Raw genomic sequence first — 26133 nt, forward strand, 5'->3', positions numbered from 1 at the left:
TCTCCTCTCTGGAGAAGTTTCTTTGGAGGTAGCTGCAGAGCTCAAGTGAATAAGATCCTGCCCAGCTGATGGACACTGCTGTTACGGCTTCTGATAGAATCTATCTAGGGGCCTGCAACTCAGCAGAGTTTGCACCCAGGAGCACTCGATCCGTGGACTTTGAGCACTGGATCCATCCCTTCGATTGCAAGGCCTCATCCATGTTACTTGAAGTCTGCAGCCTTAAAAAAAAAGTGAGCAAACCTACAAAAATGATGTACTTTGTGTGATACATTCACCAATGTCTGTGGCCTTACATCATCGAGTAGCAAAAAAGAATGGCATGAAAATAGGCGGATCCTTTTCATAATAGCTTTTAGCATTGTAGAGCTAGAAATAGCCAAAAATCCCCGCAGGAGCTCCCAGCCCGGGGAGATCCCGCTCATGGAGGAGAGGGGGGTTTCTCAGTGGGAATCCTAGGTCCCAGCCCCATGCGTTCACTCGGTCTTTGAGGCCCACACCCTGCCTGCAACTTTTAACAAGCACCTGCCTAATTATGCGTGGAGCATTATTGCTTTTACAGAGTAACAGATTCTCTGGGCCCTAGCTAGATCCTCTTAATTTCTCTCCTTTACTTTTGCCTTTATCTGTGCTGAACAACAGAACCTTTGTACACGGAGGCTGGGTGTCCACGGGTGTGTGGTTTCACAGAGACCACCGTGGTGGGAACACTGAACACGTTCACGATTCTGGACCTCGGACACAAAGCCCTGTGCATGCTCATGAAACACGACCTCGGACACAAAGCCCCGCGCATGCTCACGACTCTGGTTTCTCACATCGTGCCTTCCCGAGTCCCAGTTCACTTGGTCACTTCCGTGCAGTGTGGTCACTTTTGCCTTGCTTTGGGGGGTGAGAGGGGATACCGTTTGCTCCCTGGGGAAGCAGATTTTCACAGAGGTAAGGACAGAGAAGCAGCAGATCACACAACTATTAAAACAAGACTAATGGTAACCCAGGCCAGGCTGAGCACCTGTCTGCACCCCTGAACTGCACATGCAGGAACTTAAAAGTTACTGTTTTCGAAATATTTATCATCTACTTAACCACACTTGGTCAGAACCACATATAATGATTCCAGGAACAAGGCAGGCTCACTTTTACTTTTTTATAGTTGTTTATTTATTGTGCCAGTCTTGTGGCTTGAACTCAGGGCCTGGACACTGTCCCTGAGTTTTGTGCTCGAGGCTGGCGCTCTTCCACTTGAGCCACAGCTCCATTTCCAGCTCTTTAGTTGCTAATTGGAATAGAGTCTCACAGACTTAGCTACCGGTCTGGCTTCCAGTCACAATCCTCAGATCTCAGCCTTCTAAGTAGTTTTAAAATTATAGCGGAGAGCCACCAGGGGAGCCAGGGAAAGGCATGCTTGCTTCATACTAAATGAATTCTCGTCGGAAGGCTGGGGGTTCCGATACCAATTGCATGGATAGGAAAGGCAAGAAAGAAGCAAGCAGTTTGCGTTTTTATTAGTTCCCTGACGAGATGACACGAGGCCCCACAGGTCAAGACGCAAGGCACAGGGCTGTAGTGAAGGAGCTCCTGGGCTTCTTGGGGGATGGGTTTTGAAGAAGGTGTCAATAAAGGACCTATTACAACATTCATGATTTCAATTCGTTAAGAGTAACGACAAAACTAAACACATAATAAACTTTAAAATACATTTCCATTTTTAATTTAAAAAATAAATAACAGCAAATCTGAACAAAACTCTTCTACTTCAATGCACAGCACCTAATCGTCTGTGCACGAACCCCAACTCGTTACAAAATCATAGCAAAGGAGGTTTTCACCAAGTTTGGATGAACAGCTCTCAAAGGGTGACTGAGAGATGAGTTTGGGCAGCATGTATAGGAGATTAGCTTTGGCTGAGCTTGAAAATCCACCTGGAATCATTCATCAGAAAGGCAAGCTCTTCTACTTGTATGTTAGAACTGATGGCTTAACTCTGACTCCAGCCAGAAAACATTTTTCCAACTTATCTTTGTAGACTTCTAAGGAAGCAATGTTTATCAACTCCCCAAATGACACAGGGAAAGACGGTATGACTATTATATAGAAACAGAAGTCACATAGTAGGCCAGGCTGATAAAATCTGAAGACAATTATGGCCATGGCTTTGTTAACAAGATTCTACAGAGAATTATGGTAATTTGTGTCAACATTTCAACAATGTACACAAGAACCATTATTTCAATGTTCATAAATCTGTTTTTTGGTGGTTTTTTTTTTTTTGGTAGTCTTGGGGATGTAACCCAAGGCCTTGAACCTACTAAACAACTACTCTACTACTGAGCTACATCCCCAGCCTGAATCATTTGGTGTTTAAAAGAAAAAAAAAATCAAAGCATGTGTCAAAAGTTAAGAGTCAAAGGTCAAAGCACCAAGTTGGGATTTAAAAATAAAAGGAGAGGGGGAGGATTCCAGTATGTGGACCTCAAAGTTTTAGTACAGAAGTTTCCTCCTAAGTTGCCTTCATTTTGGTTCACTTAGAATGAAAAGGAGCTAGGCTGTATAGGATATGGGATAATATGGACTTTCTGGAAGGTATATAACTTTATAGTTATTATTATGTATGGTGGTATGAGGGGTATCTCTCCCCTTTGCGTGATACCTGAGTGAAGAAAAAGGCACAAACTTGTGGGTCCTTCTAAATAAAATCTTTCACAACACAGTGCCCCACACCTGTGGACACCTCCTGGGGTGGCAGGAAGAGTCTTGTTTGTGTCTGTGACACGGGTACCTCTAATATTTGTGCCCTGAACTGTGGGAATGGCCCATCTCTGTTTTACAATAAGAAGTTGCCCGCTACCTGGGGGAGATAAAGAGTTAACAAAGGTAGGTTGTCATAAATCCCGTTCCACACTGTTTTATTCTGAGTTTGCAGTGAGCTTCCCTGGCAGGAGAGCATGACTGAAACTTGAGTCTAGGAGGGAAGCCAAAAGAGTGGGAGAGAACTGTGGCCCAGCACCCTGAGTTAGGGCCACAGTTTTAGCTGAATACCCTGTCCAATCCTATAGCACACGGCTAGGAATGGTCTGCTATTTGCATTGAACATCGACTTGCTGCATGCTGAGACCCTAGTCCCGTGTCCCGGGATCTCAGTAAGAACTTAGTACATACTGGATAGAAATGATCTTCAAAAAAGCAGTCTCAAGGCAAGATGAGTCATCAGGATGAAGAGGGAGAGAAATAAACTATAGAACAATCCTTACAGAGCCTATAACAATTTTGAAGGGCTCAGTCTCCAGAGCTCCCAATAAGGAAAAATAAAGGCCAGTTCCACCCTTTTTCTCCTTTCTCTTCTATTCCAAACGTGATCTTTGCTGTCTTCCCTTTTGACTCCAGGGCTGGCTTTATTTATGACTTTTTGTCAAACATGTGACTCTTCTACTCCACAAACTTGCCAAAGAAGCGGATCGTCCAGTCTCTTTGCAATCTCATACTGACAAGCCCTTCCTGGCTTCTGGAAGTAAAGAGCTGTTCTCCCCTCCCCACACACACACCAGTAATTTGGAGAGGGAATCATAAAAGAATTCATCTGGGCACTGGCAGATCTGCTCAGAGAATACCAGGGTCTCCTATCTGCCTTTGTTGTCCCCATTTTGCTCTGCAGGCCTTAGTGCTTTCCCTTTAAGATCCACTCCCAACCTTATTAACATTTTCTCTCCTCATAAATTACCATGTAAGACATGACCCCCAATGCCCTGTTTTGGAGAAGGGCTGTAGGTACAGAACTAATCTGCACACACACTCCTCATTATGTCGAATAAAAAGAAATAGTATCAATAATGTCCTTAGGGTATTCTACACCATACCTAGGCCTCTCAGAGAAGAGAGGCCCAACTCGCAAGTCCTGTGAGCCTTCCAGGATCCTGTGCGGCAGGACCATCCACACTTTCCAGAGCGACAGAGCGAATGCTCAGAGGACTCCGGTGCTCTGCAGGAGTCTGCCAAACACTGGAATTTGAGATAAGTGGGTTTAAAAATTGAAAGCCCATGTTTTGCTGTTGTTTTTTTTCATAATCACATTGGAGGCTCTCCTGAGGGCAAAGAATAAGCATTTCCATAACTCTTCTAGAATGTGTACGCTACATTCTGGAGTGGTGGTAGAGCTTGTCTCACAGGCTTTGGTTTTGTTGGTCCTTGCGATGAACACGGCGGCTGATGATGCACACGAACTAAGGGGCTGGCAGCCCAATGCAGGTCCTCAACACCTCAAATCTCTCTCTGCACTCTCGGATATGGGGGGAAAGGATTTTGGGAGAGGTCTTGGGGGAGACCCTTCAGCATCTTCTCCCCTACCTCCAGCCTGAGCTTGCCACCAACATCGAAACACTACCAAAATAACTGGGACATTTCAAATCCTGTCCAATAGGGCTAGGTATTAAAGACCTTATCAGAGATTTCTTCCAGGTGGATGTATCATCAGGGGACAGCTAGCAAGCTAGTTATTAGTAAGATACAAGAGCACCACTTCTCGTGTTCAGCTTCGACTTCTTTTTACAAGGAGTCTTCTATGTGGCCTTTAAGCTCCCTGGGGTTTTGGTATGTGTATTTGGTCCTCCAAATCACTCCAGTTATCATTCTGACAGGTCCACTGACATTAGTACCATTAGTAATCAAATTAACTCCATGATCAAGAAGAATAAATAATCAAAAGGAAACACTGCATTCTCCAGGGTGAGATCAGGCAGCAGACTCGGGCTGCTGCGTCATTGCAAAGACGGTGGAACAGAGCTGGAGAGCCGGGCACTGCGGTCCCATCCAGCCAGGGACGTGAGCCTCAGGGCGGGAAGAGGAGCAGAAAGTCCGTGAGCAAAAGAGCTTCGAAGGAATCTCTGGTCAGGAGCAACCCCGTTCACGTGGAGTGTGGATCACACCTGCAAGCGGTGGGCACTGCAGACACAGCAGCTGTCGGCTCCCAGAGTGCGCCTGAGGCCAGCCACTTCTACCACACTGCATGCGTGGCACAGGGCTGTGCATGGGAGAAGAGCAAGCAGATCCGGCCTTATTCTTCCGCAGCCAAACTCAGACTCCACCCGGAAGTTGGCTCCTGAGCTGTGCTCCCCCCACTGCACTAACCGGCCTCCACTTCTGCAGTGGAATCACGGCGAAGATGAGCTGGCCTGGCGAGCATGCATGCACGGGCAGCTCTGGAATCCCAGGTATACTGGAGGCCAGGAGCATGGCCCCAAGCCTCTACTGCAGCTTTTGAAAGAACAAAAGTGGTTGTGACCTGCTGAGCAGTGTCCTGGCCCTCTAAGCAGCCACTCTCCCAAGACCGGCTGTCTGGCAGTGTCTGTCCAAGGCACTGGAGGTGCAGAAATATGGGCGGACGGGTCCTCACTGCGCTCCCGGCTCCGAAGGCCCCAGGCCGGATTTCCTTGCTTTGGGAGGGGGTGGGGGCGGGGCTCTGGCTTCTCTGCGGACAGGCAGTGGGGGTGCGATCTGGGGAGCAGACACATGCCTTTAGAAGGGGCTCCTCTCCTCCCCCTGCCCTCCCTCAGTTTCCAAACTCTGCTTTGGCTTTGAATTGCTATGTAAGGTTTAAAAAAAGTGTGTGTGTGTGTGTGTGTGTGTGATTTGCATTTACACTCCTGGTTTCCCTTGAGCTGATCAGAAACACACACATGTAAACACATGCATTTACACATACACATATGTACACACACATACACACATCCCTGAACACCTGGCAGATGCCTAGCAGTCATCAGTCCATACTTGAGGAAGGAAGGAAGGAAGGAAGGAAGGAAGGAAGGAAGGAAGGAAGGAAGGAAGGAAGGAAGGAAGGAAGGGAGGGAAGGGAAGGAAGGAAGGAAGGAAGTCAGCCAGCCATCAGAGGGCTCCCAGCAAAACTGCCTTGCACTCCACACAGAAGTGAATTCTGGGTGTGAATCCAGACACTAGACCCCACTGCAGCCCAGTGTGAGGGGCAGAGGATGCGTCTTCCGTGGGCAGCGTGAACAGCTTTCACCAGTCTCTAGCTTTTAGGGATGGACGAGGGTCAGCCTCCGTGATTGACAGCCGGGAATCCTGTGCTGGGAGTGCTGTGCTCCTGGGGGAGGGCTCTGCGCCCACCCCTGGGGCCCCCACACATGGGCCAACCACACCCCGGGGCAGGCTCCTACCTCAGCAGAGTTCCTCTGGCTGTTCTCATAGGGCTTGCTTTTGGGGGGAGGTGGAGGGGGGGCAGAAGTCACCAGTCTTTCTGTCTGCAAGGATGGGGAACCTGGAAATGACACAGGAAGGGAAGCGGAGAGAAGCAATGCTGGCCACAGGGCACCTGAACCAGGCTGGCCAATCAAATTGCTGGAGCGCGTTTCTACGGTTTCAGTGATGGAAAGAAGGCCTCTTACCCCACCCTTCACTCACCAAAACGCTTCCCAACACGTTCCCAACTGAAAATTCTGTTTTTAAGATGATTATTATGAAGGTGATGTACAGAGGGGTTACAGTCATATAAATCAGGTACTGAGCCCATTTCCTTTTGGACAATGTCACCCCTTCCTTCGCTCTCTCTTCCCCACCCAAAAAGTTGTACAATCCAGTTTCCACACAGTGTCTAGTGAGTACCACTGGTACATTTGTTCACCCTTTGCTCTTCCATTTCTGTGTCCCCCGAAATATTCCTTTATTGTCCATTTGTCTTCAAACTAGTAAGCTGAACATGAGGACGTTTTCTGGGACTGAGGGTATTTTTCTGTAGTCTGACATGCCACTCAGGGAAATACCCATATCCACCCAGAAATCACCCCTGCCATGCCTGGCTCTCGGGCCATCCTGTGTCCCATTAAGCACTGGTAGACGGACTTCCCTTAAGGCTCTGGGCTACGGGGTCTTCCTCATTTGTCTCAAGCACTTGCATAACAGTAGTTCCATGTCTCACTGCCTTGTAAGATATGGCATTAAAGCTTTTTTCCTGCCCTTTTACAGGTCTCACCACTCAAGAGTTGGTTCCAAAGTTACTTTACCCTGACCTGTTTCAGCCTTCACGTTCCTCATCTATCCCTTTGCAGCTGTGAAGGGACCAGCTGCATTCTTTGCCTGTCTATGAGACATTTAACAGTCCATCCTGCACCCAGAGGGCCTGCCCAACCTCGGGAACTTCTAGTATCCCCTGAACTGAATCAACTTTACAACAGTCTGGTGTTTTATGTGGTGGGTTTGGTTAAAAACGTGCCCAGATTTCATTAAACAACAATAACGTAAGAACGTAAGTGGCACAAGATAACTTACTTAGGGTCCTGGTAGCTTTGGGCGTGAGCGGAGGCGGGCTCAAGGGCGTGGAGGGAGGAGGAGGAGAGCAGCTAGGAAAGGGTGTCAGCCGACTGTCCACCAGCTGGAGACTCTTGGGCCTCGGTACTTTTCTGGCTGGACTCTAGTGAGCCGAGAGGAAACTAGATTAAAGCATTCTGACAGGGAGCAAGGGTGAGATCAACAACGCTCTGGACAGCGCTAGAGGAATCTGCACAGGGCTGAGTGTCAGGAATCACTTTTAAAGGTCACCACTTTATCCTCCGGTGGGCACCCTGGCAGACACCCGAACTGGGCATCACTCTGATCCATAGAAGCTCTTTTGGCTGGCTGCAGCATCGTTTAAGTGGGAAATAAGCCATCTCCACTGCCCAGGAAAACATTGCCCTTGCCACTCTTTAACAAATTGATGTGGCTCATGGTCAGACAAACTATCCTTTTTGAGTTAAAAAAGGAAGAAAAACAATCATGCTTGGGCTGACTCACGGAACCACGAGTTCATAAGGTAACACCCGTTTTCACTGTGGGCACAAGGTCTCATCACCACTATTGATTTAGAGACACAAAATTCTCCAGCACGCGTTTCTACCCACCGCCTGTGACTTGGCTCCACCGCACGCTGGTGAGGCGGCTGCCGGGAGGCCTGGCTCCCCACAGGCACCCCTTCATGGCTTGCCCCTCTCCCGTCTCTTCCTTTTCCCGTCTCTTCCCTCCCCTCCCTTTCCTTCACTCTCTCCCTTATTTTGCTTATCTCTGTGTTTGTTTGATCGCTCGTTTTACCATCAGTTCCGGCTCTGGAGCTTTCTCTGCAATGACCTGAGACTTGCTCAGATTCCAGTCTTTTCTCTTGAACCTGCTGATTCGGTTCTCACTGTCCTCTCTGAGGGCGACATCTTCAACTCTGGCACCTGATGAGGCCCTGCGCTCAAAAAGGGGCTCCAGGATTGACCTGTGAGCCAGGAAAGAGAAGGAAAGTCACCCACAGGGGTCACAGGGTGGGGGAAACTAACTGCCAAGAATCAGGACCAGGCCTCCCCCAGGCCAGCTTTACCTGAATTTCTAATAATCAATTGCTAGTGAACAAACATCCTGGGGTAGGATGTACAGAAATGAGACTATCAAATGCATGCAGAAATATATTCCACAAAAGGAAGGAAGGAAAGAAGAAAGAAATAAAGGAAGGAAGAAATGAAAGAAGATAGGAAAGGGGGGAGGGAGGAAGGAAAAAAAGAAGGGAGGGAGGGATATTTTCTACCCGTGAGATTTCATATTCCCTGATTATATCATTAATTCATGCAGTCAATACAAATGATAAAACATATTTCAAACAATAGAAAGGAAGAAAAGTTCGGTGGGTGCCCACAAGGGCAAGGGGTCTCGATGTCTGTGAGAAGGTGGTAGGATCCTGAGATTTCATTTTGAATTTGCAGTAGCTGCTTTTTCTTATCCTCAGCACTAAGGCTGGAACATGGGCCTTTGTGCTGGGTTAACTTGCTCTCTCAGCTGGCATTCAACTACTCAAGCCACATCTCTAGCCTGGTGTTCTACTGATTAAGTGGAGATGGAGTCTTATGGACTTTTCTGCCCCAGCTGGCCCGGACCACAAATCTATGGATTTGAGCCTCCTGAACAGCTGGGATTATAGGTATGATCCACAGTGAGCCTGATTTGGGGCTTTTCTCCTGGGGAATGACCATGTGACCCTTTGGTGACCCAGGCAAACATAACAGGTAATAACCAGCCTCCCCCGCCCCCCCCCAGGAGAGTACAGGTGCAACTTTACCCATCAGATCCTGGCCTGGAAGAGGTGTTTTCCGAGGAGTTGGAGGAGGTGGAGGCCACGGAGGAGGCCATGGAGGTGACAGACAGCCTCCGCAGAGTGGAGGACATGATGTAGGGCAGCACGAGGGAGCCCGTGCGGCTTTGCTTCCTCCCCGTCAGGTTGGATGGCTGTAAAACACACGGCCGCTCGGGGTGAGGCGGTCTGGAGGATTGACGCAGTTGCCCAGTTTGTTCAATTTAAAAAAGAAAAAAAGAAACGAAGCCGGGCGCTGGTGGCTCACGCCTGTCATCCTAGCTACTCAGGAGGCCGAGAGCTGAGGATCGCGGTTCAAATCAGCCTGGGCAGGAAAGGCCTTGAGACTCTTATCTCTATTGAGCCACAAAAACCAGAAGTGAAGTGGTGTGCACTGATTTGAACTCAGGGCTTTGTGCTGGATTAGCTTCCTGGCTCAGCTGGTATTCAGCCTGGCTTTCTGCTGATTAACTGGAGATGGAGTCTTATGAACTTTTTCCAATGGGGATGAAGCTTATAGCTCAAGCGGCAGCACAAAAGCCCAGGGAACAGGGCCTAGGCCCTGAGTTTAAGCCCCAATTCCAGCATAAAAATAAACCATACATAAAAAGAAAGGCAAAGGCAAAAGAAGACAGTCACATTCTCATTTCTCTTTGTGTCTCTGTGTGTCTCTCTCCGGCCTCTATTTCCATGCTCTTCCTTGCTATGCTTCTGCTGTGGCTGGGAAAGCCGGCCAAGGTCATAAAAGGGAAACAGGGGCCTGGGAACCGCTGAGGTCGATTCGGACGCAGCTTACCAGTGTGATGACCCCGTAGAGCTTCTCTACTTTCTCCTTGAGTTCCCGGAAGCAGGAGGACAAGCGGTCGTGCAGAGGCTTGAGCTGCTCCGTCAGCTTCTCCCCATGGATGCGGATCCCCTCGGTGAGCAGGGGCATCTGCGGGGATGGGCAGAGCAGGGATGGCGGGCAGCTCAGGAGAAGGGGGAGTCAGGGCAGGACAGAGGCAGGACAGGTTAGCCGGTAGGGGCTACTATGGGATACCAACACCACTTCTCCACTGAGGGAAGGCTACGTGAGGACACAAGTAGACCCAGCACCACCCAGGAAGGGCTGGCGAGAGCTGGGGCTGGTCCCACCCAACTCTGGCTGTTTCTGTAGATCAGCAAGGAATGGGCCTAAGAGTCGATGGCTGTACTTTCTACCACTGTCCATGAAATAGAGGCTAGGAAACCAGTGTCTTATGCACGTTCATCTCAGCTCTGGGGAGGCTCTGGTTAACTGTCAGTTTCTGTCCAATAGGACCATGGCTAGGGTGTCCACATCAGGCCATGCAGATACAGCCCTGCCTGGAGAGTATCATGGAGCCAAGCGCTGTGGCTGCCCATGGAGTGCAAGGCCCGCATCACACACCTGCAACACCCTGCACCTGCGATGCTCTGCACATTGCAATGCTGTACACACCTGCAGTACCCTGCACACCTCGAATGCTCTGTGTACCTGTAATGCTATGAGTCTCTTGAGCAGCTCCACCTTCTCCTGGTCTTCAGGATGCGCCTGTAAGTACTTTTCTGTGAAAAAGGCCTAGAGCAGAGGAGACATTCATTAGGAATGCACCCCCCTTTCCCTCCTCTCTGAACTTGATCTTCACAGTGACACAAGAGGTCTGGAAAGGTGAACTAGGTCTTCAGTTCTCAAATACCAGCCGTGTCTAACTACACATTCATTCCTTTCCTGGGCAGTCCTGCTCCACAGTGGGTGACTGAAGAGCACCGCTAACCAGTGGTCTCTCTGGGATCATGAACATCCCTTGCCAGAGTTCATTGTCAGCAATCACCAATCCACATATGGGAGAGCACACGTGTGCTAATACAATAAAATCATCCACAGGGCTGGGAAGGTGGCTCAGTGGTAGAGCGCTTGCCTTGCATGCCTGAGGCCCTGGGTTCGATTCCTCAGCACCACATAAGCAAGAAAAAAGCCGGAAGTGGCGCTCTGGCTCAAGTGGTAGAGTGCTAGCCTTGAGCTGAAGAGCTGAGGGACAATGCTCAGGCCCAGAGTTCAGGCCCCACGACTGGACCCAAATAAAATAAAATAAAATAAAATCATCCACAAAGTGTCATCCAGTAAAAAACAGATTTCCCAAAGAAGGAAGAAAAGATCAAGTGACAATATCTAAAGGTTAATAATCACATGTACAGATATTAAACGTGAGAGCCAGCAGTGTAGCTCAATGGTTAAGCACTTGGCTAACATGGGGAAGGCCCTGGGTTCTATTCCAGCCTGGCAACAAAAGATCTCACGAAGAGGCTGACGTGACTGGTGGTTTTCCTGTCTTCCACATGCTATGAACTGCTGTGCATTTGTTTCCTACTATATTAATACCTGCCCTTTTTCAGTAATCATCTATCCAAAAGGTTATATTGGAGACAAAATGGGGTGTAGAGGTGAAGGCATTCTGAGGAGAATGTGTGCTGGCTCTGTTTATGATTTCCTGACAAAACCATGCTCACCAATCAATGCTCAATCCTACCACTGAGGCCCATCAACCAATCAATGCTCAATCCTACCACTGAGGCCCATCATGGGGGAATCAAAAACTCAACATGAATTCCCAACATCAGCTTTACAGAGAGGACCACATAGGAACTAGGGGAGGGAAGAAGTTATTGATGATTTCATTCACTGAGCAGAGCAATGAAAACAAACAAAGAAACACCCAACAGAGCACAGAACAGGAAACAGATTTCTCAGCTGCGCTAAGGCTCCGTGGAGGCCGTGGCTCGGGTGGGGTGGGGTAGGGTGCTCACCTTCTCGTAGTTGGAGAACCCCCCCATGACGGCGGGGTCCACGATGCCACTGAGCAGCATGGACAGCGGGTGCACGGAGAGCGACCGGTCCCACGTGTGCTGCTGCACACAGTTGCTGATCCGCTCGTTGGTCAGCTCCATGGTTTCTATGGCATTCTCCAAGGGGCTGATTTCCTCCTGGAGGAGGAGCACAGAGACGCGGCATGCGTGAGCCCTGCCCACAGCAGGGGCAGCAGCAAATATAAGCATTCCCCTCAGGCCATTCTCCTAGTCTAAATTAGCTTGCTTTTCTGCAGCAATGCCGCTTTGATACAAAGTGAGCGATTTAAAATAACCTTAGCAGGGCAGGGTGGTTCATGTTTGTAATCCTAGCTACTCAGGAGGCTGAGATCACGGTTCAAAGTCAGCCTGGACAGGAAAGTCTGCTAGACTCTTTCCCCCCATGAACAATCAGAAAACTGGAAGTGGCGCTATGCTCAAAGTGGTAGAGTGCTAGCCTTCAGTGAAAGAGCTCAGGGACAGCTCCTGGGTCCTGAGTTCAAACCCCATGACCATCACGACCACTAACAACAAAAGCCATCCCAGGCAAAGGAATCCAATTAACCAGCATACTCAGCAGTAGAGCTGTGGCTCAAGCAGTAAATCACCAGCCTCAAGCTAAAAAGCTAAGCATGAGTGAGAGATCCTGAGTCCAAGGCACAAAAACAAATGGCCTGAGCAGGTGGAAGGATGTCTCCTGCTGGCAAAGATTCTACAGAAAATGTGAGAACAAACACATCAGAGCTGTGTTCCTCAGGCAAAGTTTCCTCAGATAGTTTTGTGGTGCGCCATGACAGGTGAAGAGAAGAGACACTCTCACACGGCCAGCAGTGTCTACGGTGAACGTTCTCTGCCTCCTTGGTGAGGAGAAGCTAGTGGTCTCAGAGGCCTGTGCACAGCCAAGTACAGGGTATCTTAGGATAGATTCTGTGCTGACCCAAAGTCAGAGACGACAGGTGGATTCGGATCTTCAGGCTGAGCTGGGATGGAAATCATCCCTATGTAGGATATAGCCTTAGAGGTCATTTCCTCCTAGGCAATGTCTTCAAAACCAGGTGTCCGGAAAAACCACCTCCTTGGTTTGGCCCATTGTCAGCCCCATGGAGTACTCCAGAGTTCATTCCTAAAGACTCAATCCAGAAAATATACCTAAGGCCTGAAGGTGTGGCTCATTGGTAAGAGTGCCTGCCTGGCAAGCACAGGGACTTGAGTTCAAACCCCAGCACCACCACGCCAACCAGAAATATGCTACGGAATCTATCATTAAAGAAACCTCCTTCTCCCTTGCATACCAGGGCCTCATATATGCTATGGTAGCCCTCCAACGCTGAATTACATACATAGCCCAGGAAGAAATCTTTTTTGTTGGTTTGTCAGTTGTGGGGCTTGAACTGAAGGCCTGGGTGCTGTTCCTGAGCTTTTTTGCTCAGGGTTAGCACTCTACCACTTTGAGCCACAGCTCTATGTCTGACTTTTAGGTGGTTGCCAGGAGATAAGAATCTCGCAAACTTTCCTGCCCAAGCTGATTTTGTGCTGTGGACCCTCAGATCTCAGCCTCCTGTGTAGCGAGGATTACAGGTGTGAGCCACTAACACACCTGGGGAAATCTTTGTGAATATCTGTGTGTGTGTGTGTGTGTGTGTGTGTGCGCGCGCGCGCATGCACTAGTATGGGGGCTAAATCTCCCTTGTCTTTTTCTGCTCACAGCTGGTGCTCTACCATTTGAGCCATGCCTCCAGTTCTGGCCGTTTGCTGGTTAACTGGAGGTAAGTCTCTCAGTAGCCTGGGCTGACTTTGTCGTGTGATCCTCAGATCTCAGTCTCCAGGGTGGCTAGGACCACAAGCATGAGCCATCAGTGCCCAGCTCTGAACATCTTTTTACACCCAGTTTATGTTGAGTACCATGTTAGGCACTACAGTTACAGAAATGATTAAGATATACCACCATCACTCACCATCTGGTGAAGGTTGCTTCCAAGACCCCAAGCATACCAAAATTAGTGAGTGCTCATAATTTGGCATACAATTTGCATGCAATCTATATCTATATCTTCCTGATTAGTTTCATCATTACAGAACCTAGTACAATTTAAATACTATGGAAGCTGCAGTTAGACTGTATTGCTCAGGGAATGGTGACAAAGTCTGCCCATGCTCGCTGGCTACAGCCATCCTAGCCCTCACTACTTAGTCACAGTCAGGCTGGCTAAGGCTGCTTTGGTTGAGTCTTTGGGGTGATGCTGTGGACGCAGGGGCCCACTACCACTCAGGCTGTGGGGTGTTTATGGCCTTATTGGGAACTCAGGACATTCAAAATGGTGGTCCGAAATGTGCCCAGGTTGTGACAAGGCACAGACCAAGAGCATGTAACCCAGCTTGGGTGTTCCAGAGACGGCTTTGCCGAGAAGGCCACTTGGTGGGAGCTGGTTGGGTTCAGAAGACATCTGAAGCAGAGAACAAGACTTTATCTGTCACAGAGGGCTGAAACAGCACGGAAGTCTTAGCATAGTTCCAGTATACATCCTCTTAGGATGGGAGCAAACGAAGGGAGACGGGGAGCCAGGTGAAGGGAGGGAGTGGAGGCCAGCCCTGGGCTATAGGACCCAGCAGGAGGGGGGCAAGGCGGGAATGTGAACATGACAGAACACACATAATGGTGGCGTTTACATGATGGGATTCACACTCAGAGGCAGACAGGAACACGGGCTGAGAAGGTAAAGGCATGGGGGCGATGGGAGGCTTTCCAGATGGCCTCAAGCAGGGGTGGATGAGGGCGAGAAACACGGCAGTCAGGGCTGGCTATGTTACACATTCAGCAAATGTGTAACAGCTATGGGCAGCGGCCAAGGGGGAAGAGCCAGGAGGCCTGGGGGAGGTAGGAGGGGGGATGATGGGCTGAGAATCCCAGGAGGGAACAGCAGGCTGTGGGAGAGATGATGTGAAGGACACGGCACCCCTACAAGCATTGCAGCAACGAGGCTGGCTGCCGTCAGATTGTGGGGGAGACGAAGCCCCTGGGGCCATCAAAGACTCATTCACTGTGGTGACCTTCACAGTCGGTGTTGAAACATCGACTGGTGTACAAGCGCGCCTTTTATTCCTCCTTTGAAAAACACCAAGTTAGCCTAAGAAGTCTGGCCAAGCTCTGTGTACAAAGGCTGCTATTATATTTGCAGACAGAAAGCTGAGTTTTGTTTTTTTGTTTTTTTTTTGTCCCCTCCTTTCTGAGTTATAATTTCAGATGACTCACCGTTGAGATCTGCTTGACTTCGAACCACTTGAGGATCCCAGGAAAGCTATAGGCCGTTGTGTATGTGGTCCGCTCAATCCACATGGTCTGGGGCAGGAAGGAAGATAGAAGATGAGATGTGGGATTTGGCAGAGCCGCTCTGGCTGGGGAAAGCAAGGCTCCATTCCCCACAGAGCCTGTTTCCACATAAGACGTGAAGATTCTGAGTGTTTCAGGCTCCCCAGGATCACCCAGCTAGGCCCTCATGTTCCAAAGGTCCCAGGGAAAATGATGTTGGTCAAGATCAAGTCTAAAGAAGGCCCAGAGCCATTTCTGGAGCCCCAATGTGGAGTTTTCCAGGCAGGGGACTCCTCTTATTCCCGGGGGGGCTCCCATCTCTGCTGTGGGTGCTGGTGAGGGTGGAGGCCTGAGTAGGATTCCCAGTGCACCTCATTTGAGAGGAGAAATGGGGTGCACTCACAGCGAACTCATTGTCAGGGTCCTTTTCCCCCTTCCGGAAGGGCCGAGAGTAGCTGAACTGCTGCACTTCATTGGCGCGGTAGTAGCTGCGAGGAGAGAGCAAGCTCGGGGCACCTCTTCTCACAGCGCCCCAATGCCTCCATGGACCCTCCTCCCCTGCCCTGCACCGGGACTGCCTGTGTGGAAGTCCACCATGGCTCCATCTCTGAGCCAACAGTGCCCACACCAACCCCACAGGGGCGCACCTCCTGAACCTCATGTTTATTTCTCCATGACGGTTTTCCTTGCCCACCTTCCTGGTCTCATTCGCATAGCTCTGTCCCACCAACCCATCTCTGTAGCCTTTTAACTGCTCAAGAGGCTGCTCTGGGATTCCCAACCCTAGTGAGTCCTCTAAGTGGAAAGAAGAGCTAGGGATCTGATGCCCAAGACTGAAGTTTCTTGATAAACACCAGTGGCTCCTGCCCATAATCCTACCAGGGAGACTGAAATCTGAGGATCTCAGTTCAAAGCCAGCCCAGGCAGAAAAACTTGTGAGACTTTTGTCTCTAACTAGCCAGCTAGCCAGAAGTGGAGGTATGGCTTAAGTGGTAAAGCTGTCCTTGAGCAAAAAAAATCCAGGCAAGAGCAAAGGGTCCTGAGTTCAAGCCCCAGTAAACACACACACACACACACACACACACACACACACATACACCCACCCCCACACACACACACACACACCCTGAGTTCAAGCCCCAGTACACACACACACACACACACACACACACACACACATACACCCACCCACCCACCCACCCCCACACACACACACCCTGAGTTCAAGCCCCAGTACACACACACACACACACACCCTGAGTTCAAGCCCCAGTACACACACACACACACACACACACACCTGAACACACACATGCATGTGGCTCTTATTTCCCTCCACTTAAAAGACAAGTCATATCTCTTTGAACTTCCAAGCTTTCCTCTTGTACTCAAAATAGAGTAAATAGTAGATCTTCCAAATTAGAACGAATTTAAAGATTTGTTTTTGATTTACTCCAAATAAAATATAAAGGAGAGAGAATTCACCTTGAATTCGTGTCCTACTTCAAGGCCTCTTTAGTGATGGGATTACAAATGTGCATCACCACGCTCTGCCACACACACACACCCTTACACACACGTGTAAAGTAAGAGCTACTTACTTTAAGATCTGCTCTGGAACTGGTTTGTCCTTGAGGCTGGGTGGCAGGCTCATGACCGGCTTCACGGTGAAACACTGCATGTCTGAGAGCTTGTTAAGGAAAAGAAGATACTGTCTTGCAGTGCTTCCACATCACTGTCAGAAACAGCACAGGTCCCAGGCATCCCTTCTGATGCCCAGACTACACCACACCCCCTGAGGCCTCCCAAAGGCAGGAAGGGATTACTGTAGGACACTTGTAGTCAGACGCCATCCTGGCCAAAGGAAACCAGGCATCAATGCAATAGTGAGAAATAAGCGGTCAGAAATGGTTTCAACAGATGTACAGGTATGTATAGATACAATGCAATATATATCATGCAATTATATATGCGTATAGTTATATCTGAATTAAACATGCATTGAGTTTTTTCCTTGTTATTATTCCCTAAAATGGTAACCAGTAACCACTTGTATGATGTCTATATTCTATTGGAGATTTTATCGCAATATAGGGTGGGGGTGCAAGTTCTATGGGGTGTGTGTGTGTGTGTGTGTGTGCACGCGCGCTGGACCTAGGGCTTAAACTCAGGGCCTGGGTGCTACCCCTGAGTTTTTTGCTCAAGGCTAGCACAGTACTACTTGAGCCACAGCTCCACTAACAATTTTTTTGGTGGTTAACTGGAGATAGTCTCATAGACTATCTCATGCTTAGGCTGGCTTTGAACTGCCATCCTCAAGTCTCAGCCTCCTGTGGGCTGGGATTACAGATGAGAGCCACAGTGCCCAGCTGAGCAATACTATTTTACATAAGGAACTTGAGCATCTGTGGATTTTGGAATCCATGGCATGGTTGGGGTGGGGTAGAGGAAGAGATTCTATAGCCAATTCCCTTGCAGATACCAGGGTTTCAAAGTCTATAACAGAGTGGCAAAAGAAGAGGAAATCTCTGCTCTCAAGTTTCTTATCTAGCTATAACAATACCCTTTACTTTCAACACTCATTTATGATCGCTTCTCGGAGGACTTCCAGGAGGGACCTAGGATTTTCCCTGAACAGGACCTGAGCGATGGGCCAGGGAAGGGCAGCCAGCCAGCTCCTCATGCCCCGCTGGAGACCACGCTCTCCAGGCAAGGATGCACTGCTTCGGGGAGGACTTGATGTCATCGCCGGGGGGTGTGGTACTGCTCATCTTCTCGGCATTGGGGAACTGGGTGAGCAGCCTCAGGCTGAAGTCTTCTCGCCTCTCATACTCCTTCCCCCGGTAGATGAAGATTTTATTCTGCAAGTCAGAGATGGCAAGAGAAGTCATTAAGTAGGAAGAGGAGGATGGAAAATCTAGACTTGTAGACATGGAGGAAGCCATTGTAACTCAAAGCCTCACTTTGTTCTTTTTCTATTACTGAGTAGTACTCCATCAGGTGGATGGAGTAGACTTTGTTTAACTCTTTTCCCAGCCGGCGGTGAGGATGAGAACGTCTCTATGATTTTTGGGAAGCAAAGAGTTAAAGAGTTCCTGGCTACAGGCTGGTACAGCTCCATGGCACAAGACACCTTTTTTGATTATGGTTTACACTTTACATTTATGTGTAATTATGGACCTTTCCCCCCAATTAACTTGTAAACACCAGAAGGCAAGTTGTTGTGCAACTCTAAGTGCAGGGTATTTCCAGCACCTTCCTTGAAACTGGTGCAGACAGATTCTTCAGTAGACTGTTCTGAATGAAACAATATAATGGCCTAAACCCTTTCAGGATGGCCTCTTGGTCTTTCTCTGATCACTCTGCCTTTTGTAGGAGCAGAGAGTTCTAGTTTTCACTCCATAAAGCCAAAGTCACCCTGCAGCCATGTTTGAGAAAGAAGGACAACATCTTGGCAACCATCCCTTTCCTCCAGCCACCTGGGGAGTCATGTAACAAAGAAACTTCCAGAATCCCAGCGGTGTCCAGGGTTGTAGGGTGAGAGGCCAGAATTCAGAATGCAGCCTTCCGCCCCGACCGCCCACATGGAGGGTGGGACCATCAGCTGCAAACACACCCCGGCCATCTGGATCAGCACTGACGCCCTGCCCAGCCCGGCCCAGTGGGCTCCTCACCCGCAGGAAGGCAGGGAAGCCCAGCCCGTAGTATCCCACGGCGAAGTACTCCGGCTGCGGCCGCATGGCCTTGATGATGTTCTCATAAAACGAAGCTCGCTTTTTCTGCCAAACAAAACATGACACTGCATTGGGAGGTAACAAGGACACAGTTGGGGGTGAAGTGGGGGCGGGGGTGGAGGAGAGTGAACAGAAAGAGAGAAAAACAGATCAGCCCGTTAGCTTTGTTGGTGAACAAGTAACACAAAAACAAAGAGGAAAGGTGTTTGGAAAGTGGTCCATGACCAAGAAGCTGCAGAACGGAGTCACCGTGACTTCCTCTGTGCCAGGAGGCAGTGTACAGCTTCCAGAAGTTTCTTTTACTTATTTATCCTTTTCGGTGCCACTCCTGGAGCTTGAACTCAGGGCCTAGGAACTTTCCCTTAGCTTTTTTTTTTTTTTTAACTTAAGACTAGCTAGCCCTGGTGGAGGGCTGCCACTTGAGCCAGAGCTCTACTTCCAGTTTTTCCCAGGTTAGAGATAAGAGTCTCACAGATTTTCCTGCCTGGGCTAGCTTCAAACCACGATCCTTAGAGCTCAGCCTCCTGAGCAGTGAGGATTGTTAATTCCTTGTTTTTAAACAGCAGAGCAGAGACTACAGTCGGGCTCCCTACACAGGCTGGGGATGTGGAGGTGGAGACACTGAGCGCCATCAGGGAAAGGAGGAAGCCCGCAGAAAAGCATCAGGACCGGCAGAAGCACTGACAGCTCCAAGACACGCACAGCGCACAGTGCACTGGGGTGCGTGGAGGAACCAGGGTGGCAGGGACCCTGAGGCCCAGCTGCGCAGGGCAGGCCTCCATTCTCCAAGTCTTTGGGTCCCGCCTCCCCCCCGCCCCCCCCCCAGGCATGTCCCTTTTCAGTCCCAAGCCTTCTGGGGCAGATGATCTGGAGATCCATAATCAAGGCTTTGGGACCACACCTTGTCTATTTTTAAATAGAAGCAAGGTTCGCTTCTGCGCTGGGGAGAGCACAGAGGCCCGGTCTTCCACCAGCACCTGGCTGAGCTGCCTGCTGCCCACACTCACCAGGAGGCTGCCCAGGCCCTCGTAGTCGAACACCTTGCTCTCATAGGTCTCCGCCAGTTCTTTGCTCAGCTTGATGGCTTTCTCCCACATCTGTAGAAGGGAAGCAGGGTGAGGGGGGAGCACAGGAGTCACTGACCCCCTGCTAAGGCCCCAGGGAGCTACTGGGAAGCGAGCCCCGGGCCTGGAGCACTGCTACTTTTCCGCAGCTCAAGAATTCCCTATAGGCTGCGACTCCCTGCAGCCTGCTACTCCCCTGCAGGCTCACCTGCTTCACCCCTTGATCAAATGAACCCAACATATCCCTTATTTGGAAGGTATGGAACCAGACATGTTTCAGATTGGGGAGACCTCATCTGAACAAATAAAGATGGGTGCAGTGGTGTGCACCTCTTAGCCTGGCTATCTAGAAGGTGGATGTAGGAAGTTCTAGGTGTAGGCCCACCAGGCCAAAAAACAAAACAAAAACCCCATGAGGTGGTATGAAACGTAGTTAAGGCAAAAGGAGCTAGAGACGTGGCTCATGCGGTTGTGTGCCTTCTGAGCAAGCCTGAGGAGCTGAGTTCAAGCCCCAGTACTACGAAAGAAAAAGTGCCATTTAATGGCACGGTGGTGTGGAATTTGACACACTTCACCCACACCACCTTCTCGGATGGGGCCTCCGGGTGGCTCTGGCGTTTCCTTTGCACGATTATACTTGGCCGTTCCCTGCTCCAGCGTCATTAGCAGGTGTATAGGCAGCCACAGGTGTGCCTGTGCAGCCTGAGTGCTTCGGACAGCATCGTAACATGAACTCATCTAAGATCATCTTTTGCCAGTGACCCAGGCTGTCAGAGAAGGCCATGCAATGGGCCACGTGTTACCAGCCAGACCAGCTGGGCGAGGGGCAGGCAGTCAGGCAGCTGTGCGCTCCGGTGCAGGAGCAGCCAGGGTGCCTCATCCCCATCCCATAATGGAAGGGAAAGCATGCTGGTGGCACGGTGGCCTCCACAGGTGGTCCTGGCCCTGGAGGGCCCCAGAGACCCACTTAGGGGTCCATGAAGTTTCAGGGACCTTCACACCCCTCCCCACCTTACTTGTCTTAGTCCATGCCAGTCTCTCACGAATATAACAGTGGCACTTTCCAAAGGCCACGTGACCTGCAGAATTACAGTGGCATGCATACAGAAGCAGGTGAGCAACTTCTGACTCAGATGGTATTTTTGAGACCCATGTATTTCACCAGTGCTTTGGCAAAAACAGTCATTTTTGAAATCGATAAATGATTTATGTTCATAGGTAATAGGTGTGTCATCATGATGTAGAAGAAAGTACTAATAGAAGGAAGCATCAGTATCACACTCTTGGATCTAGCTACTCAGGAGGCTGAGATCTAGAGGATCACAGTTCAAAGCCAGCCCAGGCAGCAAAGACCTTGAGACTTATCTCCAATTAACCAGACAAATGCTGGAGCTAGAGGCCTGGCTCAAGTGTTAGAGTGTCAGCTATGGGAAAGAAAGCTCAGCAAGTACCAGGCCCCAGTACCAGTACACAAACACAAAAGCTGATGGGTAAAACTGACTATTTTTCTGCTTTTACTTCTACAAGTAGAAACACCAATAGACAAATCTACATGACCAAAAGTGCTCTGAAGTCTTCCATTATTTTTAAGAACATAAAGGATGAAGAACCCAAAAACAAACAAAAATACCAACAAATATACTTTTCATGTGGGCCTCAATTTCTTATAAGACAGAGAAAAGCTCTCTCTCTAATTATAATGAGGGTTATTGGAAGATGTAAGCTAGAAAAGCACCCCAAAATCATCCAGAAATATGGCACAGCTGGCAGTGGAGGGGGGTGCAGTTAGGCTGGGATAGTTTGATCCCCGTAGCAAATAAGCCACAACTCACCTTGCCTTTGTCAAAGTAAGATATGATTTCTTGGTAGAGTTTCTCTTTCAGCTCTTGCTGGGTACCCACATAGTAAGTGTCCCTCTGGAGCAGGTAAGGCATGCAGGGCTTGTCAGACCACTGAAAAAGAAACCCATTCAGCATTGGGGTTAACACATGCATTCACTAATTATCAATGATGAATGCAATCAATATTGAGACCAAAAAAAGAAAGTCAGGGAAAAAATGCCTGTAACTTGACTCCTTCCTACTGTTGTTTCATATTGTTTAATAAGCACCAAAATTATATTCACATATTCACTCACATGACCAGCTCCAAAGGGTAAAAAAAGTAATTAATTATCTGGCACTCAGGAACATAAAGACATGTTTATATCATACCATGGTGTAATTTTACTTATGGAGAGAGTATAAACAGGAAAGTATTTCTATAGTAGTTTTACTGATGGCTACACATCAATCACTATGTGTTTTACCTCCTTAATTAGAATGCAAAAGAGGCCCTTGGGTTGTACTTTACTTCCCATCCATGTGCAAATACATGATAAGGAAAAAGAGCTATTGCAAAGGCAAGAAAACGTTCTTGTCTTAAGCAAGGTTCTTCCCTGTTGGCATCGAGAAGCAGGTGGAACTCAGTCCCCAAGGGGGGAACTGTGACGGAGCACACTGGGTCTGCCCGGGCCGGCCAGCTGTGCTGAACGCTCACCTGCAGAAGCTCCGCGTGTAAGAGGAGGGTGCAGGCGGCCTCCGTGTAGTTCTCACAGTCTCGGTGCAAGTCTCGGAGCTTGTACAGATATCTGGTAAGAAGGGGAGATGGAGGAGCTGTGGGGGCTGGAAGTGATCCTGCACTCAGCCATCCCAAGATCCGCTCCAGGCCAGCTCCCCGCCCCGCCCCCGGAAGTGCTAATGCATAGGAACACTTCTCAGAGGCGAAGGACTCCCTTTCTTCCTGTTTCCTCCGCTCACTGAACATCTCCTGCCCGGTGGCTTTCTGGCTCCAGTGTACCTTCCACTCTCCCTTCAAGGCAGATGTGTTTATATTTTTCTTTTTAGGTCTCAGTCCTCTTTGGGAGGTGCCTGAAAGCCAGGAATCCTCTCCCTCCATTGGTGTACAATCTGGCTTCCTGTTTAGGGACTCACAGACCCCAGGCCAAGACGTCGTGGCGGATTAATTTTCCTTGTGAGCCTCTTCTGACTACCTGATGCAAGTCCCCGATCCCACCGTGAGCCCTGACATGGCCCCATTAATCCGCTCCCTCACGTGTGCTCATTTGCTCTCTGTCTAAAGAGCAGACTCTCTGCGTCTCGGATGCTGTGTGCTTCACTCACTTTGAGGCACCTTCTCGATACACCAAGAGTGGCTTGGGCAGGCGAGTATTTGCTTGCTGAAAGAAGACGTCACACGGCACCATGACATAAAGAGCAAACACAAGACACTTCCTCCAGCTTACCTTATATAAATGTCTTCCCGCTTCTTCTCTTTATAGAAATTCTGCCAAGAAAGGGTCACAAAATTCCAATGTAAATGAATGATGTCAATAAGCTGGCTATAAAAATGGCCAAAGTACAACCATTGCTGTTCAAGCGTGTCACCTCCTCCAAAGGGAGATTCCCCCATAAGAAAAGGAAGTGCTGGGTTGTAAGGAAGATACATTGAAGAACTTTCTTTTTCCCTCGAAGGATCATACTTCTAAGAAACCTGGGAGACCCTCTAAAGGACCCATACCATAACTCACCTACACAGTGCCTGCTAGCCCAGTTTTTGGGGGAGTCAAGTAGTGAGAGGGCCTTGGTTTTCAGTGGGGAGGAACTCATTGGTCAGTGTATCGCTGAGGCCTATGGTCTATGACCTATGGTCCCAGTTCATGTAGGTAAGACCAGATGATTATGCTCTGAACTGCACTGACTCATCTTGTATGAGTTTCTCTCCGTGCTCCAATTTCAACAGTAAAGCAACCACACAGAAGCAAGACGGGAGCTGGGGCTGAGGACGGTCGATGGAAGGAGCCGGATGGATGCTTAGGAGGCAGTTTCCAGTCTTAATCCCAAATTTATCCTCCAGGTCCACAGCTTCGCTGCTAGCATCTAAGGCCAAAGCTGTTTGCATTCACCTCAGCAGGACACAGACTCCATAAAGGCCCGAGGTTCCCCGAATCTGTGAGAAGGACCTGGGGCTGAGCTCCAGACAGCCATGGAGGAGATGGGAAGACACAGACAAGGCTGTGTCTATTTATACCTGCCTGCCTGTCTGTGTGTCTGCGTGCATGCAGGTTCAGAACATACCAGCACATTGACGGTGCAGCTCATGCGGTGCTCCTTGCTCTCATCATGAATGAGGATGGTTCTGTAGTCCAACAGATTCTCCAACAGGCTGCTGACCAGGAGGGCGAAGACTTCGCCAGAGCTGGACAGGTACTTGTGCTTTCGGCAATGCTCCAGGAGCCTGGAGGGAAAGCAGAGACTAAGGTTCTACCTGCCTGCCCCAGTCCCGCATCACCGGTGTGCACTGACAGAGGTCCCGGCAGCAGGTGGCGCTAGACTCAATGATACAGGATGCTAAGTAAACTGGCACCCTCAGTCCAGGCAACGCTGACCATCCCAGTAAGGGATACCACCCTTTCCTCAAATCCTTCATGTTGTCTAGGACCTGACTCAACCCCCACTGCACTTGGACACCAGGCCCGCAATGTCGATCGCTGAAGGTCAGTTTGTTTGTGGGCTTTTTGTTTTTCCGTTATCACAGGAAGGAGAATCTTTGCCTATATTAATCAAAGATCCTCTTCCTGTCTTCGTTCTCCTCTAAAGCCTGGTGTGTATCTCATGGGCATTCTGCAAAGCTTTGGGTTAACATCCAACCCAGAGAAACCTAGGACCCCCTGGGGATGTGGCGCTTCAGATAAAATGGGACTTTTCAGATAGAGATGCAGACTTGTCAACAGGAGGCAGAGCCAAACTTCTGATCTAATTCTCTCCCTTTGGGCAGAGCTCCTAAAGTCAAAAGAAAACTCAGGCAAAGGCAGGGGAAAAAAAAACAAAAACATGAGAGAAAGAGCCAGGTGCCCCAGTGGCTGGTGCCTGTATTCCTAGCTGTTCAGGAGGCTGAGTCTGAAGATGCCAGCCTAGGCAGAAAAGTCCATGAAACTCCTATCTCCAATTCACCACCAAAAAGACAGAAGTGGAGCTATAGTTCAAGTGGTAGAGCACCAGCTTTGAGCAAAAACGCTAAGGGACAGTGCCCAGTCCCTGAGTTCAAGCCCCAGTCATGACAATGAATGAATGAATGGATGGATGGATGGATGGATGAGAAAGCAATCTAAAGAAATAATCCAGCTCTAGGACTATTCTGGGGCATTGTTATTGCATACAGTAATACTTTACCAAGCTAGTGATTCAGGGTAAAAAAAAAAAATCCGGTAAGATTTTTATGGGAAAAATCAACTGTTGGAGTTGTTGTTTGTTTTAAATGAGTAAATGAGTAGTTTGCTGTGGATACATATTATGTGTGTTTCAATAGGCATGTAACTGCTCTGTTTAATTCCATAGGAGATCAGAACGACAAAAGTTACAAGCTGGGAGATTTGAAGGCCAAACAGACACGCAATGCAAACAGGATATAAAAGATTTTACCATGAAAAACAAAATACAATTAAAACACAGGCCATTCAAAGATTTCATTTCACCTCAGATTAATTAGCATGCTGGATCCTTAGGGAACCCTAAAAATATAAAAGAAAAGAGTTGGGAGTCTCCAGGCTTCAGTCTCTACCAGGAAATTCCTACAGTGCAGGGCAAACACAAAATGACCGTGGGTGACACAGCTGGCAGATGTGATGAAAGTCTGGAGAACTTTCAGCAGATATAGGCCTGGATGATGGGAAGATTGGAAAGAATGCGGCCAGCATTCTCCACGCAGCAACTCCACAATAGACGATCCTATTTGGACACTCTGTCCCTTGAATTATAACAATAATACTAAAAAGAAGATATTGCTCCCTGGGATGGAGAAAAAGAGGTGTTGGGGAGTTCAGCTCCAAGGCTGAACTCCTAGTCCGTGGTAAAAAGAGGCTTGGCAGTGAAATCTCTCCCTCTTTTTGTGTGCAGGAACTAGGCTTGAATTCAGGCCCTTCTGCTTCCACTTGGCTTTTTCACTCAAAGCTGCTACTCTACCACTTGAGCCACACCTGTACCTCCAGATTTTTACTAGTTACTAGAAGAGCTCAGCATGGCTTTGAACTGTGATCCTTATACAGGGTCACGGGTG

At 49.0% G+C, this 26133-nt stretch overlaps 1 protein-coding gene across 1 annotated transcript in view; it reads right to left on the reverse strand.

Annotated features, from left to right (window-relative positions):
- Nucleotides 1–3547: 3547 nt before the first annotated feature.
- The window catches only part of Dock5 (dedicator of cytokinesis 5), a 111185-nt gene continuing 88599 nt past the window's right edge, over nt 3548–26133 (reverse strand). The window contains exons 35-52 of the mRNA XM_013034398.1: nt 24156–24315; nt 23324–23364; nt 22579–22669; nt 21873–21992; nt 19984–20073; nt 18917–19021; nt 17962–18103; nt 16844–16925; nt 15646–15730; nt 15186–15272; nt 11897–12073; nt 10587–10670; nt 9888–10025; nt 9080–9246; nt 8077–8245; nt 7279–7420; nt 6171–6271; nt 3548–5487 (exon numbers count right to left, since the gene is read on the reverse strand). Coding sequence (XP_012889852.1) covers nt 5383–5487; nt 6171–6271; nt 7279–7420; nt 8077–8245; nt 9080–9246; nt 9888–10025; nt 10587–10670; nt 11897–12073; nt 15186–15272; nt 15646–15730; nt 16844–16925; nt 17962–18103; nt 18917–19021; nt 19984–20073; nt 21873–21992; nt 22579–22669; nt 23324–23364; nt 24156–24315 — 2086 coding nt within the window. The 3' untranslated portion in view covers nt 3548–5382. The remainder of the gene's footprint in view (nt 5488–6170; nt 6272–7278; nt 7421–8076; nt 8246–9079; nt 9247–9887; nt 10026–10586; nt 10671–11896; nt 12074–15185; nt 15273–15645; nt 15731–16843; nt 16926–17961; nt 18104–18916; nt 19022–19983; nt 20074–21872; nt 21993–22578; nt 22670–23323; nt 23365–24155; nt 24316–26133) is intronic.

Source organism: Dipodomys ordii, unplaced genomic scaffold (genome assembly GCF_000151885.1).
Source record: "Dipodomys ordii isolate 6190 unplaced genomic scaffold, Dord_2.0 Scaffold189, whole genome shotgun sequence".
NCBI classification, from domain to species: Eukaryota; Metazoa; Chordata; class Mammalia; order Rodentia; family Heteromyidae; genus Dipodomys; species Dipodomys ordii.